The sequence below is a fragment of the Apaloderma vittatum genome, unplaced genomic scaffold (genome assembly GCF_000703405.1).
Source record: "Apaloderma vittatum isolate BGI_N311 unplaced genomic scaffold, ASM70340v1 scaffold23689, whole genome shotgun sequence".
Classification (NCBI taxonomy): domain Eukaryota; kingdom Metazoa; phylum Chordata; class Aves; order Trogoniformes; family Trogonidae; genus Apaloderma; species Apaloderma vittatum.
In genome coordinates, this window is record NW_009737321.1 from 31,327 (window position 1) to 47,989 (window position 16,663).

The following is a 16,663-nucleotide window of genomic DNA, read 5'->3' on the forward strand; positions in this document are numbered from 1 at the left end:
GAATCTGTTTTACAGCAGCACTGAGAAAGACTTTTCTCTCTTGAAAAATGCCAAAATAAGTAATTTGGGTTGTTATGCGTTCTGGATAATAAATCACAGGATTTTCAGATTTTGTGCAGGTCACTTATTAAGATTTGACACAGAAGTTAAAACTCTACTAGAGAAAAAAATCAAGCAAGTTTACCAATTCCTTTGATCCTACAGTCATGCTTTCTTTTTAAATTAAGTGCACTGAACACACAACCACAGGAAAAAGGAAAAAAAAGAAAACACCAAACAGAAAAAACGAACAATACTGACATTCAGCCTTATGCAAACACTCGTGTATTTCTGTCCAAGTTCTCAATCATAACAAAAGCATCCACAAGTGTGTACCAACCTGTTTGCGGGTTGATCAGAACACTGCCAGGCGGAATGCCTGCCGCTTCCAAGGGAAGCAAAAAGAAGCTAGTGCTAGTAGGTGCCACTTGCCCGCTCATGCCACCATCAAAGGAAAGAGAGTTACTAGTGCTGACAGTTGGATAGACGGCAGGTGTGCCAGGAGAAGGCTGGCTTAGAGCTGGCACTGGAAGAGGCTGCTGGGTGTGAGAAAGAGAACCCGTGGATGACCCTACACTACTAGAAGACTCTGAACCTAGGAAAGGAGCAATGAGAAATTGTTTTTACCTAGAGACAGAAACAGCATGCGCACTTAAAATATATATTTAAAAGCTCAGTGTTAAATACATTACTAAACAGTGGCCTTTTCAATGAACTCCCCATCTACCTCCCCTAGGATGCCATTACAAGGTTACTTCTATGAACCAAGGGTCAGCTCAGCACTGCTTTGCACTGTAAAGTGAGGCTTTCATATCTAGCTCTAATTTTCTTGGCAGAAAAGACACACCTGTGCGTATGCACACGTGCTAATGTCTGCAATTCACTTACGGAACTGGTCACTTCAGAACAGTGTGTGCACATGTATGAACTGGACACATCGAAGCGAGGAACACGCAGCCTACGCCCGTTGCATCCGTGGCAGGCCTGGAGGGGAGTAACGCAGACACAGCGGGCCCAATGTCCTGTCAGGCACCCTAGCTAAAGTCACAAGCTCTGGAGACAGAGCCTGCAGCCAAGCAGTGACCATTTTCTTTCTACTATTAGATGTCAGAGGTCTTCTCCGACTCACCTGCTGGACAAACTGCAGAATACTAAAAAACTTTTTTTTTTATCCTCCTCTGACAATTCTCAGACTGAGATTAAGAATACAGCTGGAAAAAAAATATGGTAATAGGGTAGCTTTAGCCTAGTTTTACGCAACAATTCAAAGTTCAAAAAGGAATATGAAATAGCTGATTGAAAGCAACAATCATTTTACAGATATGAATGACTATAAACATTGCAAGGCAGTGGAGAACCAGACCCTGAGCTTTCTGAAAGCCAAGGCATGCAGCTAAAAGCAATATTTCAAAAGTCCAATATGGAGAGGTCTGCAGAACTGCACTCCTCCTAAATCACTGTATACCTAGAGCTCTAGCTATACAGCTTGTCACACTTTGAATTAAATCTTGGCTGTGCTACTTGTGGTACTTGGAAGCAGAATATAGTTGTTCAAATGTGAGTGCTCCTTTAGCAGCCTCTATACAATCTAGAAGAGAAAGCAAGACTCAAAGGGCTGTGATGAAATTTATCTGCTGCTCCAAGTTACTGTGCAGTCTTTCAAAAAATTTCTAATTGCAACCCTTTTGCTTGTGTGTATGAAAAAGACAGGACAGCTTGAACATTTGCTGATGCTAACTACTAACCTTTTTTCTATTGCCAGATGAAGTGAAATACAAAGTTATTAATTGTAAACTGGGCAAAATAAATATCCCAGTTCTGTAAAACAGTCTTCACCTGACCTGAATTACTTTGATTAGATTTGTCTGCAAATGTATCCACTTCTAGATTATGTAGAGAAATGGAGCAGAAGCCATCAAAATTAAAGCCAATTGCAACCTTGATCAAAATGAACAAACAAAATCAATCTCAATACATGTAAAATCACCACAACCTGTAACTGCAGTGAAGCAACAGCTACAGAGATCAGCATTCTGAACTTTGAATGTTAACTCTCAGAATGCCAAAATTTTAAGAAACCATTTACGTGCTTGCAATTTAGGAAACAAAGCTTTCTAAGAATGTATTTTATGTATACACTCTCATGCTGAAGTTTCTTTTCAAGCGGTGCCAAATGGCATTACTGTGCTGGTAAATGAAATAACTCGACATAATGGCATAATTTTACAGCATATGTAAAAGTACCTTGGAAAGTATTTTTTTTTCATGTATACAGTGGCCAAACAATTTCTAACTGTTTTACTGCATTAAGATATAGAAAGGTAGTGGTTGTTAAGGTAGGGTTGTTTAAGGGAAAGCAAAACATTTAAATAGGTCCTCATTAGAAACAGTTTTTATAAATAAGATCAAAGCCAAGCATAATACAGGCAAGCACTAATATTCTGCTTTTTTGTGGTTCTACTTCAAATTCTGACATAGTGCATCCATAACCCACCCATATATTACAGGCCTCAAAATTCTCCACAAACAAGATTTTCTTTTGGATCAAGTTATATCGGCATTTGGAATACAAGTATTTACTAAATTTAATTTCTGACCCACAACAGATTTATATTCATATTTTCTGAGAAACTGCTTTGACATTAATTACAAGTTAGCACACCTTTGAAACACAGACTTTTAAGAGTATTTTTCCTCCAATGTTTTTAAATCTTAAAAATTATAAGAGTACGCTTTGCTCCACTGATCTGACTTTTCAGCAGTTTAAGAATTAAGTACACTTTTAGCCATATTCATTTAAATTTAACAATGGCACCGAAAGATAACACAATCACTAACAATTCATAGGTTTTAAAGCTGTTTTTTCCTAGCTAGTAGGAAAGCAGCGCAGTTTAAGACTGCACATTGCAGTTTTGCGATACTGAAACTAAAGAGTTGAACTCTGAATTTTTGTTTTGCATAAAGTACTTATGTTGATAAATCTTCTCAAATCCCTTATACGAGACAAAATGCATTTAGCTCAAAGTGATCTGTAATGCATTTTAAAATTCTACTTGCGAAGTCAAAAGCCTTCATTTAATTTTTCACCTGAACTCAAGCTCTCCAAGGCTGTTACGCACGCCAGGAGGGCTAGGTCTGCAGTCGTGCCACACCTGCGAGACAGACCTCTGCACACATAACACCCCAGTGCGCACCAAAACCACGAGGCACCTCTCCGCTACGTCACGATGCATTCGTACAGTTTTTATTATACCTGTCTTAGACAGCCTGCCTGTGCTTTTGCTGCTTCCAGAGCTATCTCCTCTTGTCAGAACCGAGATCCCACTGAAGCTGCTGGCTTTTGTTACAGCTGGCTTCAGGTTGCGGATGGAGCTGTCGGAGTCGGTGCTGCTCCAGGGCCGGGGTTCGCAATACTTCAGCTCGTTCTCAGTACTGCTCTGATGGCTGTTGGCTGATCTCCCTGATGTTTCCTTATTGATTCTGTAAGTTATAAACTAAACTTTTAGCACAAGCATCAATTGCAAAATAAGGAAAAAGAAAAAAAAAAGGAAAAGAAGAAAAGAAAAGGTGAAATGCATGCAGAATACTTTGGGAGTTTATTTTTTTTAAAGAAAGCATCAAATACCTAAGTATCTGTCGTCTTTGTTGTGTACTATTAGTTTCTTCCTCCTGGATTCTGTTGACATTTTAATAAGATAGCTTAATATTTATTAAGAAAATAGGAAAATGAAACAGAAATAAACTGCAAATTTTCTTACCTTTTATCAGTGAAATAATTCTCTTGGGAACACAGGGACTGAGGGGCAAAGAAGTGCAGAAATTAATATGAATGTGCAGAAATTAATATGAACCCCTACTACAGTGCAGTAACAAAACATGCTGCAACTGGGAGTCTTTTCTGTCATACATGGATTTTCACAGCATCCTCTTTATATTGAACTGTTTGAAAACTTAACCTCTTTGGTGGAAGGTTTCCATGTTACAGAGGAAAAAAAACCAACCATATATAAGAAGGCCCATCTCCAGGAAATAAAAGTTAGCATTGGAATAGTTACAATGCTGACCACTTTGTTTATACTGATATTTTCCTGAAGTTACAACTCTTCCAACGGGCCTTCACTGCCTCATGTAACTTCCAAGTCTGTTAACACCACCTGGGTTGCCTTGTTTTCCACTTGAAAGTGTGCAGTAGAAGATGACGCTGTAATTGTACTAAATTCTCTGGGTACAAGTACACATATGCTAAAACGCAGACAGAACATACAATCAAAAAGGCTATTATTCACTTCAATTCTGTTGTCCTTGACTGTGAATCTTAATATTCAGTACAAAGCTTCCGAGGGTACAATACATAGCAAATGAGTACACAAAAGGAAAAGTTCATTTGATACCCAAAGTCCATTCTTTTTGTTCACAACTAAGGCAAACATAAGAAAAAAGGCTTTTGAATGTAGCAAATTTAGCTTCTCAGAGCTCATTACTCTTTCTTCCAAACAAGAATCTGGTTTGGGATATTTAAGAGCTACAGATAAAAAAGCAAAAGTGGATTATTAGAAGTAATGCACTTTTAAAGACATCTTTTGTTTTGTTTCACTCCATATAACTAAATACAGTCATTACTTGCTACTGAATTATAGTTTAAAATGTTGTCCTGCTTGAGAATTCCAGTCAAGAGAGACTAGACTTGTAGATTTTCAACTGAAATTTCACATATGGAAATTCAAAGAATTTCACTGTAACCAGTTATAAGATGTATTTGGTATAGACACATGTTAGAAAAAAAGTTCTACATTATGATTTTGTTGGTTGGTGGGTTTGTTTTTTTAATGTAATTACTGCTCTGAGCAACAACTGAAATGACTGCAGTACCAAAGCTCTATAAATTCAATTTCAGTAAGGGGCAGAATAATGCATTGAAATAAGTAATTCCAGATAATGCACCAAAACAATTCTTAGAGGTTGCTTGAGTTTCATATATTAGTGATTACAGGAAGCAGAAGACTTATAGGTACCTTCAATATGATTTAAAACTCACTCAGACCACATTAATGATTCTTATCTGCTCAGTCTCCTTCAGAAAAAGAATTTTCCTGGAAAGAAGTATCTTTTAACAAAAACCAGATGTGCATGTATGAGTGTGAAGTATTCATACAAAACACTAAGATTTTCTTTGATACATACATCTTGTGCAAATATTCTTTCTCTAGCTCTCTGATATTCTTCTTCACGTTCTTCTATGGATTTACTTCTTCTGTCATCTTTTAATCGTATTCTCATCTAAATTAAGTGATACAGTGTCAACTTCTACACGAAAATAGTACAAATACAAAATCAAATACAGCAAATGGAAGGAAGTAATCCACTTGTATTTTACCTGGTTGTCATCTTTGTCTAAACTAGAGTTATCTCTTTTAAGGATGTATCGCTTCTGGAAATCATCACTTTTCTCATCCTTTATATGTTCACAAAACTTTTGGTCAGGTCTGTGAAAAGTCGTTAGGAAGAAAACATTTATGGTTTTGTAAACATTCGCTTTGCATGGTGGAACAAACTGAAATACATTCAAGATCAATGTTAAATATACTTAATATTCTAACAGAAGTGAGAGCTGTTGGTTGTCCAGGAAAAGTAATATGACATGTACCCCTGACAATTCCTGTTCCTGAGGCACAACAAACCTGCTCTTCCTCCTTCAAAGCTTTTGGTTCGATTTCCAATTAGGTGGCAAGCAAACCCAATGCCCTTGGGGAATCAGAAGTGCTCTTAAATCCAGACTGGTGCCATGCACTGGATATTGGGCATGCATGGAAGTGAAGATAGGTGCTTTCTGCTAGAGCTGTAACACCTCAGAATTAATTTCAAGGGAAAATAGAAGAAGGTAGAGGAGAAAGCATCAAAACTTAAAAATTTCTAAAACAAAATTAAGTAGAAACAAGCAAGAGAAGAAGAAAAGTACAATGCAGGCAAGCAAGAGCTTCACAAGATCACAGTGAGAGGATGAAGCAACAGATTATATACACTGGTTTGGTATTCTGTTTACTTTGTAAAAGAAAAGGAGGTATTTTGCTAACTCTTATTAAAAATAGACACCAATTACCTAGACAATAAAGCTACAACTATTGTAAGAGAAGTTCTCAGAAAATATTTGTCTAATGAAAGACAAAACGTGTATACTCTCCTCTATGTCTGTTTCTTTATTCATCACCCAGGACATCTGTATATAGTCAGGAGATCTTTCTCTACAAAACAGTCAAGCCTAACTATTAGTTACTGGATGCCCAAACATAATTAGCAGGCATTTCAGAGAACCTTTAGACTGTCTTACCTCTTTCTTTTAAAGGTCCCTGAATTTACTGCCCTGCAACCACCAACTTCCCACTCCACTGAGACGTCCCAGTATGCACTGGGTTGTTGATGTCAGTAACATCACTGATCAGCGATGGAGCCGGGAATCTGCCTATGAGGAAAAGGTAAGTTTGGTTTTATTCAACATGGAGCAGATCTCCAAGGTTTTCTTTCTAAATTCTTATTTTATATCCAAAATGATTTAAAATAAGAATACTGAAAACATTAAGAATCTTTATGTCTGCAGGTTAGATGAAATGCCTGCTAATTAGTAACTACATCTATAGCGGGCTTCCACAGGCTATATGCTATTTTAAATAAGGTCTAGGAAAAAAATGCATTAAAATGAAGAAATCATCTTTTAATAGTTCTTATTCCATTGTAGTGCTAGACTGAAGCTTCAGTCTAGAGATGCTGGTAGACGCAAAAGCAAGATTTGAAATGTATGACTTTGTAAGTCAATTTAGACAGAGAATATATAGCCAAGCCAAACACATATACATGAATACATAAGTTATGCAACATATTTAGGCTCTTTATGTTTTGCTATAAACTTTTAAGGAGGAAATTGTTTACTTAAGTGAAATTTCAGTGTGGCATATTATTTTAATTCTACTGACTCTAAAATAAGAGTGGGTTAGATTATTTTTTTTCCTCCCAGAGCTATGAAGAGTGTATATAGAGACTAGGATTAGGATGCAGGTGCTGCAAACTCCTATTTTCACGTTCAAATCAGAGTACTTAAAAAACCCCAGGCAAATGCTTTAAGTTAAAACTAGATGGCATAAATATACCAACATGTTAGTACTTTTGTCTTTCTGAGAGAGAACGAGGAAACAGAGCAAGTGCAGAGGACAGAAAGAACAACTGGGTCCTTTGAATAAAAACATCAACTACAGATGGGGCTTGGAGGGGCTGTGGCCCCAATGTTACTTTTTTTTGTGATACAGATTTGCTTAGTGGCTTCTCCAAAAACTCCCCAGCCCTCACAGCAAAGTAGCACACCACGACTTGGTAACCTGGTTCACACTTCCACTGAAAAGCTGCCTGTCCTCCTGCTACGTTTCTTTTGTAAGGCTGTGTGAGATCTGTAAGCAACATTATTCCAACAAGAGACTTCAATGTCTGAATATTCCCAGTAGTTTTTACAGTACAAAAGCCAAAGTTGTGCAAGTCTTGCCCCCGCCATTCACCAAAATAGAAATGACCCTGTTTCTAAATTAAGGGCTAGTTCCGCTTTCCAAAGAAACAAAGAAGGTACTTTGTACACTTTACTAGTGTAAATCTTTAAATGTATGAATAGTTGATATGAATTTGTTTTTCATGGAAACAAAGTTAGCAATGCATCTCTGCGAGAAAAGCACCAAAATTTCCTAATTTACAGATAACATCTCCCCCTCTCCCAAAATGTTTAAACATGAAGCAGATCACATTATTACACAGCACTGGAACACGAACAATAAATCTTGCAACTACTTCGCCTTGACGCATGGTTCTCAGTGAGTAGATAGACCTCTACTGCTACGGATGCAGCAACAGTGCATAATATATCCCAGGTGTTCAATCTATGCATCAAAAAGTTTTTTCAAGACTTTCACACTTACATTCTTGTATTGCTAGTTTTATTTACTATGACTGACTTTCCACTCTGGTCCACGTTGTGCTCTAATCCAAAGTAAGCAGCTACCCTGTGCAACAGCATTCTATGGTAAGATGTCATTGGGGGAAACTTTTTTCTTGGAACTCTGAAAGAAAGGAACAGTAGCTTTATTAAATAACCAGGAACACTCTTAAATTCATTTTACCTCAAAGAGTACAGTACTTACTCATTATTACCAATGAAATCTAAAATTTCTTGTTCTAATTTCAGCAGCATCATTCTGTCCCTGAAAATAAAAACACACCAGCTCACATATGAGACACTCCAATAACTGCAGCTGTATTCAGCTTAAGAATACACACATGAGATCTGTGATCAAGGGATGACAGCAGACTGTAAATAGGACCACCAGGTGTCCAATGCAGTACTTTTAGGACAAAGCATTCATTTTTTACTAAGCTATACCATATTGAAGCTGCCCAGTGAAATGTGTTGTTCTCATCTGGGAAATCATGGTACAAAGGTCTCCCTGACTAATCTCAGTCCAGCAGGCTCAATGGAAAGAATAGTCATTGGGGAGACAGTCTCAAGAAGGAAAAACAGCGACTAGGCTGTTTGTTCTGGTTAGCACGAGTAGTAAGATTTGCAGAGGTCTGAACTGGCCCTTGGATTGTGAAGCAGATTGTGGGATCACTGAGACACAGAGTGACAGAGTACTGGTAACAGGAGGCAGTACTACAGCATACCAACAACCAGGTGGTTAAAAGAAGGCACGCATTGCAACGTGCTAAGGTATTAAGAGAATATGAAAAACCTAAAACTCAAGGTGATAGAAATGAACATTAGTCTTAAAAATTCTTATGCCAGTTCAAATAAATCACTGGCATGTCATGGAATTAGCTGTCACCCAGCTCATGATCTGCGCACATAAGACAACTGAGGTTCCCAGTCCGTGTGCAGGTAAATCCATGGCAGACCTTCACCTACAATTTCTTCTGTTCTTTGGGATGCTTTATGACTTCAAACTGGAGCAATGTCAGAGTCTAGCAGAGGTCTGTGCTTTCCAATTTTAGTCTATAGGACAAAATGGTGCGGGCCCCTTACTATCATCTATTTTACACTTTTTGCCAACAAAATCAAATCCAAATAAATTATTGCACTGGAAATCATAAATATAATACGAATTTCTTGTCTTGTATGTATAGCAACACACCTCAAACGAAACCCTGTTGAGGAAAAGAAGAAACAAGATCAACAGCAACATAGTGCAAATCTCAAAGCAGCAGAGCCACGTCAACTGTGTTGCTAAGAAATGATCTTGAATTAGGTCAAATTTTCTGATGCACAGAGTAGAGATGTGCATCGCTAAGTATGGTTACATCGTGCAGCTTAATAAATGCCTTTGTCTATAAATACAGTGTAAGGCAGATTAAAGTAAGAGAAGGCAGTTTGGTCTCTAACAAGCAGATGCTCAGAGAGTACAGGTATTAGAGACATAGGATTAGAGGCCCTTCAAGGAGAGAACTGTATAGACACATAACTTATTGTTTGCCTCTTAAACACTAGAAGTATTTAAACCACTTCAATGTCTTGAATCTCTGTCTGGATAAGACAAATTACAGAGCACTGGTGTTTCAGATAGCCTATGCAACAAAATTTTATCCTGTTAGACTTTGGCCTGGTGGTGGGGAACAAAACCAAACCAAAAACCCCACAGGTGGTGTGACACCTCAGGCAACAACAAGAAAGAAAATCAGAAAGTTGACGTTATTGCTGCTTACCTGGGATTGTTTTTTAATGTATTTACTAGAAATTCATGAAGATCTATACCAGTGGAATCTGTATACTCTTGGCTGGAATCTAAGGGTGAGGGGGAAGAGAACAAAATTACACTTTGAAGAAAACCTTAATACCATTTTCCCTCCCAATGATTTGTTGAGCATACTATTCATGCATCAATACTATATAACTATTAGGCATGTTATTCCCAAAATTAAACATTTCCAGTTCCCAGGGAAAAGACTCACAGGCAAAAATCTAACAGAAAGCTTAACAATGTCACCCCCCCATCCCCTAATGCAAATATAAATTACAGAAACAAAAGCATGTATTACCAGATTGCTACATAATTTTAAGCACTGTATCACCTTGAGTCACCTGAATTCCATGAACTGCTCAGGCTTTCTCAAAACTACTAACGCTCTAAACTACATTTCACTGTTGTATATGCTTCTGTGGGCTTGCAGCTCATCTACAGTATTACTGGATGTTGCTCGCAAAAATACTGTAATTCAGAATTTAACAGCTTAACCTTAACAAATGTTATTTTGTATTATTATTAACATCATGATTATTTTCTTCTGTTGGGCTTTTTTCCCCCTCAAGTTAATGTTCAAAAGTTTTCAAAAAGAAGTCTCAAACCCTTCTGCCTCCTTTCTGGTTTCAGTGAAACAAAGTGTTCAAAGCTACATTGTGTTCTATAAAATCTGTCACAAAGAAATGATCTAACAGCAAACCCTTCCTTACATGAGCACCTTCCAGAGTCCCAGGTCGTAGAATTCAAAGCTAGAGGCATTTTAACAACATTGCTAGAACGAGATTTCTTCCAAGAAGGAACGATTTAGGTGTTAATCTAGTCTCAGGTTAGACACAGCTGAAACTTATGTCTAGGTCCTAGCTGTCCTAGGTCTTTTCACGGTCAGTACAGGAGCAGTCATTGAAAATTAGCTTGTTTGCAAGGAGAGGACTCCTGAACACAGAAAAGCTCAGGGGAGACGGAATCTGTGCAGGCTCTTTCATGAGAAGCAACAGTGCCCACAGGGAAGCCTCCTGGCATAGTGGGAAACTGGGCACACGAAGTGTCCAACATTCAAAAGTGAGACCTAAGTTTTTCCTGGAGAAAATCCAAGACCATTTGAGATATTTATCTGCAGAGCTTGTTATGTCATCAATCCTGACCATATATCATCAAGAGAGTGTAAATGAAACCATCAAGTCTGAGGATTTACAGTTTGGGATTACTTGTGATTCTGAGTAGGGAAATAAAAAAGAGGATATGCCTGGTAAAACAACTTTAAGAGTGAGTAATTATTTAATTTTCTTCATTTGCAAGTGAGCAATAATTTAGTTATAATTACTGTAAGACTGATTACTACAAGACTGATCCTAAATCAGGAAGCCATTAATCTCCAGGGGAGATAATCACGTGAATTTAGAACAGCAACCTCTACCTCATGCATTTTTTCACTTCGGTCTCAACTCCTCATTGTTACCTAACATGTTGAGTAATTTTTTTTGGTGAGTAGGGGTGTGGGGATGATGTGGTGGAGTTTTTCTTAATTTTAGAAGGTGGGAGTGTACTTTAAAGATTGAGCAGGTTAGCTCTGAAAGAATACCCTATTTTATTAAGGAATCATTTCAAAAACTGAGATTTATAAATGCAGTTTAGTTCTCCATCCCAGTGCTTCTCATTTCACAAATACCTGGCTGCCAGCTGAACAAGAGGCACTGAAATATCACATGAGAAAGGTCTCATGGCATTGAGGAACACAAGAAGGACAAGTACTGTCTCAAAAAGAATTCTAGCTTTAAATATATTTCCTACATACTGGCTGATCTAAGATGTTTAGATAAACATTCTGGATCCCTTATTTAAAGAAAGAGCAGTAAAGTTATTTGCCAGCTTAAAATGCGTGAAATTTTCTACCTTTAGGAGGAATTAGGTAACATGGACAGACAGGCTTATGTCATTAATTTTATGGTTCTCAGGTTAAAAAGCAAGTATTTTCAGCAGATAGAATACATCTTCAATCCATAACACAGGAATATTAAAGTGAAAACACAATGCTTGTCATTTTTACTTAAGTGGTTCCACCCTTGCTCAAAAACTTAAAAAAAAACCAGCCCAAACAACTTGATACTACCAAAAGTAAAATAAATAAAAACGAACATGAACATTTACTTCTGCTGAACAAAGATCAAGTACAAAGGCAGCTGTCATTCTCACTTAAGTTTCACAAATCCTGTAACAACAAAGTCTAGGAATAGGATAATCACTCCTACTGACTAGTAAAGTCAGTTTTCCAGAGAACACTTGGACAAAGCTACAGCAACACAATTGCTTTTATGCTGGCCTGCATTGCTAGAGATGTGAGAAAGGAAAAGCCTTTGCTGGAGCACGTGTGCTTGATAAAGCCTTGAAAGCACTGTATCCTCTGGGACCAGTTTCCTCTCCAGCTCAAAGACGTTTCACCTATTCACTTCATTTGCTAATAAAAAGCAGCAATGTTTATGCAATGATGACCTTGGGGCAAACTGTATATTCTCTAAATATTCTTTATTTACATAGTACATTTAAAATATAATGACGGGTAGCAAACCTCTTGATAACATTTTTCTGGACAGTTTATCACTGGATTTTTCTTTTTCCGTTTCATCTTTTGCAGGCTTTTCTTCTTTTTCAAAAGACTGTGACAACTGGATCTGAATTTTCTCCTGTTAAGAGCAAAAATCAGTCATCACGGAAATTATTTCAAACAATACCTGCAGAAGAACTATTCTGTACTGTACTACCTGCAAAATAAAGAAGTAACATGGAAAATAATTGCCTTCATATTCTTTCTGATCCCACATGTAGTTTATGTGACCACAAAATGAAATTATTTATCATTATATCACAAACTGTAGAGAAGGCATTGAAAGTAACATACACATTTTAGACTTCACACACACTTCTATGCCGTGAATGCTATTTCAAAATGAATCCAAAATATCTTATTTGACACACATAAGAAAATGTTCCACTGTTTTCAGTTATATACAATTTATACAGCTTCTAAATTTAAGTAACCCACCATCCACAGTGTTTTTTCCCCATTCTCCATGGTTCTTGACTATAAAAGCCTGGTTTAAGTTTCAATTTGGTTTATACCAAGAAAAAAAAATAACAAAACCAACCAAAACCAAATCTTTCAATCTCAGATCAGCAATCCTAGATCCACGAAAAAGAGGAAATATTTACAGTACAATATCATCACGGCAAAACTTGCAAACCTTCATGTCATCAAGGCTTAGATTCTTAATTTCCTGTATATTTTTACAGAGCAGCTTTGTATGGAATCATCTCAAAATCCATGGTTTTATACAAGTGAGTAAACTATCATAAAGCCTGTTTCCCAAATACAGCAAAAAAGCATCCCCCTTTAAAAGTCCAGTGATGTGAGGTTCCCTAAACAGTGGAAGACTGTAATTTGTTTCTCATGCTTCCTTAACAAAATTGTCAGCAAAGGACTAATGTATTTCAGGTCGTAAAACCAGAGGAGGTAAGGGAAATTGAGACACCGTGTGTTTGAACGTCTCCAAGAGGGTAAAGTGGCAAAGTCCTGTAAGAATGAGGCTCCCCCATAATTTTTTTTTTTTTAATCTTGAACTCCCTCAAATACCAATCTTGCTGCCCAAGGTGCCAACTGCGTTGATACTGTCACCCCCAACCCGAGAACAGCTGCTCCTTCCCAAGTCAAAGAACCTCCCCCTCATCCATTCTCACCTGCTGTCCTGCACCTAACCCTTCCCCCTGCAACTCCTCACTCTTCCTTCAAACCCACTCTTACCCATATGCAGGCATCTGCTTTAAGCTTCTCCTCATGTGTCATTCCACAGACTTGATCTCACTTGTGTAAGCTGGCCAGGGTTAAATATAGTCAGGATTCACCAAGGCTAAGGACTGGTTCACATGCAAATACATCCCTGCACAACCTGCAGTAATGCTCCTCTCCCTGCCCAAGCACACCAAGCTGCTCTTTCTCCCCAGGTCCTCTCAGAGCTGGGCAGTGAGAACCTGTACTAACAAGGTTATGGTAAAAAACCAGTTTCAATGTGCATTTTTGGAGTTCCAATTTTTTCAACTTAAAAAAAAATAAATCAGCTGATAGTTTTACCAGCTTTTGTAATTATGATTTCCCCCCCACATTAAATGTTCTAATTAAACTTATTAATTCATATGCATCCTGCGAAATAGCATTGTAAGTGTGATGATTTTTCAGCTCTTATGAGATTATCTATAATCAAGTCTGATAAAAACCACTACCAATCATTAACAGTGAAGTCTGGTATAATTCTTTCCCAGTCTTGAGAATGCACTTAGCACTTAGGGTCCAACATAAATCTTTGCATTCCTCCCCTCATAAACCTGCATATAATAATCTGAGCAAATCATTTGTCACTGCACAGTGCATTAAATCTATTGTTCACCTAGTAGCTGCATAATATTAACGTGAAGAAGAAAAAAGAAACGTGTTTTATGTCTTACTAAGAAATTATTTCCAACTTGTATCCACCAATATATTATTCTCCATTTCACAATAATACTCTACAGAATCGTCAGTAAATTAAGGAAATCTTGGCAGTCTGACTTGCCTTCACTAGAAAATCAATTGACTACATATTCTAAAGTCATCCAAGGTAAAAGCATACGGCAATCATTTAGTCAAAGGATTTCAGCAACTAATCATTTTCATACTTCTTTGCCCAACAAGAGCTAAAAAAGGAATAACCATCTGAACTGCCAGCTCTTCTACTACCACTAATTCTACTTCCAAGTGTGATACAACAGAACTGTGTACCAAAGAACATTTTCTTGTGATTTCATGCTATAAAAACTGTAGCATCTAATTAAATATGACCTACTTGACTAGAAAGCTGCTGAAAAATCATTTAACTTTTAATCCTTAAAATGCTTTCAATCCCATTCTGTTTGCAGCAGGTCTCTGCTGGCATATTGATTTAAGACTCTTCGCTGTAACTCAGCTCACCTATCTTAAGTCTTTACTGTAGCAGAAGAAATTGTCATCAAATCCCGATTCAAGAAGAAAAAGACAAACAAAAAGCAAAACCCACACCAAACCAACAAAACCAGATGAACTTCTCCAGCTTAAAGCACTTGAGAAAAGGGTAAAAGTCAAGAAATATTAGAGAATATTACTCAAAGGCTCTAAATTCTGTCTTCTCGGTTTTTATCAGCAATCTTGAAAACCACCACCAGCCTGGATTTACGTAAGTCAATATAAGCTAACATTAGAGACTCTGGTCTTCTACACCCCTCCTCCCCCTCTTGGGTTGTTTTATTTTGCTAAAGAAGAAAAATTTCACTCTTCCGAAGGTATATTTACTTGTTACCCATAATAACAACAACAGTAATTCCTACAAAAATAGCCCTTCCTTAAAAAGAGCTGGGAAGTATCACCCTTTGCTCGTCTTCATACTTTGTATTACAGCATAGGATGCAGAACAACCCCAGCACCTCAGATTTAGACAAAGGATGGCAAGAGAATAAATAGTATATTTACAAAGATAAAAGAATAAATACAACAGTTACCTTCTTCCCCCTGCAATAAATCAATAAGCTTGTACTTTCACAGCACCTTCTAGTAAAGGGCTGCCATTGTTTCTTAACAACAAAGGCTTAAAAATTTGTGAGCTCTTACCTGAGTTTCTCAGCAAGGAACAGTATCTATTTTCATGTTGCAATTGCTCAAGAAAATATAAACAAGTATGTAAGAAAATAAATGGACCCGCTGGAGACAATTCCTCTGGTCTGTCAACATCTTTCATTATAGTCTTCTGAGGAGATGCAGCCAGCAGTGATTTGCTAAGTGCCTTCTACACCTGCATGTGTCTAGGAGTTTTACCTTGCCAAGAGCTGCCACGCATACTAGCATGAAGGTGTGACCGAAACAGTCACAGGCAAGACTACAGTTACCCAAAAACTCACAACAGTTCCTAGTTAAGTCAGTATATTTTTTTAATCCTACCTTTCTAATCATTAAAAACTGCAATTCTTTAAGTATTACCAGCAACTTCTTCCTGAATTTTATACTTCCTAACTCTTAAAATCCATTTTGAGTACAAACACAGAACTGGAAGCCATTTTTCAGTTGCAACAGCCAATAAACAGAGCAGTGACTTTTCCAGCCAGGGGAAGCAATCACAGAGGTTATTCTTGTGCTGGCACAGAGGTCTGTGCAAAAGTCTCTCACTTCACCTCGTCACTGGATATCCCACACATCTCAAGCATGATCAATGCATACACATCACAGCGAGGCCTTGAGGCAGCCCGCAGCTGCCTGGTGCTTATGGAAGAACTCTTCCATGCCATTCCCAAAGATTCTTAGTGAAAGTAAGCAAAACAGGTGAAGAAACTGCCTGTATGAGTTGTTACAGAGGGTCATGGAAAACCTGTGCCCCATAGGATGGGCAGTCCAGCAGCAGAATGTGTAATCTCTTCAACATGCATTCCTCCACTCTATAGGGAAGAATTAAATTTCTTCTCTCAATCATTTGCATAGTTATTAGAATTCGTAAGCCATTTCTTCTAGATTACTGTTTCTAAAGGAAACTCACAGCTAGATCTAATTTTGTTTCTTAATATACAATCTGGTTTATGGTATTCCTTCTGAACAAATTTAGATCACCACATAATTAGACTCATTTTATAGAACTGGCCTTTACGTCTCTTCTACTACTGCAATAATTCCTTTCAAGAACATTGCAGCACACAGCTAAGGACAGATTCCCAGAGGGCATGGTAACAAATGCCATCTGCAGAGAAGGCTTATTATAAATGCCTGACTTTAAATCATTAAATATGGTGTTCTGTGGTGCTGGAAATTTTAAAATCCTAAT

The 16,663-nt window shown here is 37.6% G+C and overlaps 1 protein-coding gene across 1 annotated transcript in view; it reads right to left on the reverse strand.

Moving 5' to 3' along the window:
* Window positions 1–16,663, reverse strand: part of R3HDM1 (R3H domain containing 1) — a 52,211-nt gene that overhangs the window by 24,723 nt on the left and 10,825 nt on the right. The window contains 10 exon segments of the mRNA XM_009877295.1: window positions 380–634; window positions 3,293–3,519; window positions 3,665–3,715; window positions 3,798–3,835; window positions 5,221–5,316; window positions 5,414–5,522; window positions 7,989–8,129; window positions 8,211–8,270; window positions 9,766–9,844; window positions 12,364–12,478. Of these exon segments, the coding sequence (XP_009875597.1) occupies window positions 380–634; window positions 3,293–3,519; window positions 3,665–3,715; window positions 3,798–3,835; window positions 5,221–5,316; window positions 5,414–5,522; window positions 7,989–8,129; window positions 8,211–8,270; window positions 9,766–9,844; window positions 12,364–12,478 (1,171 nt within the window).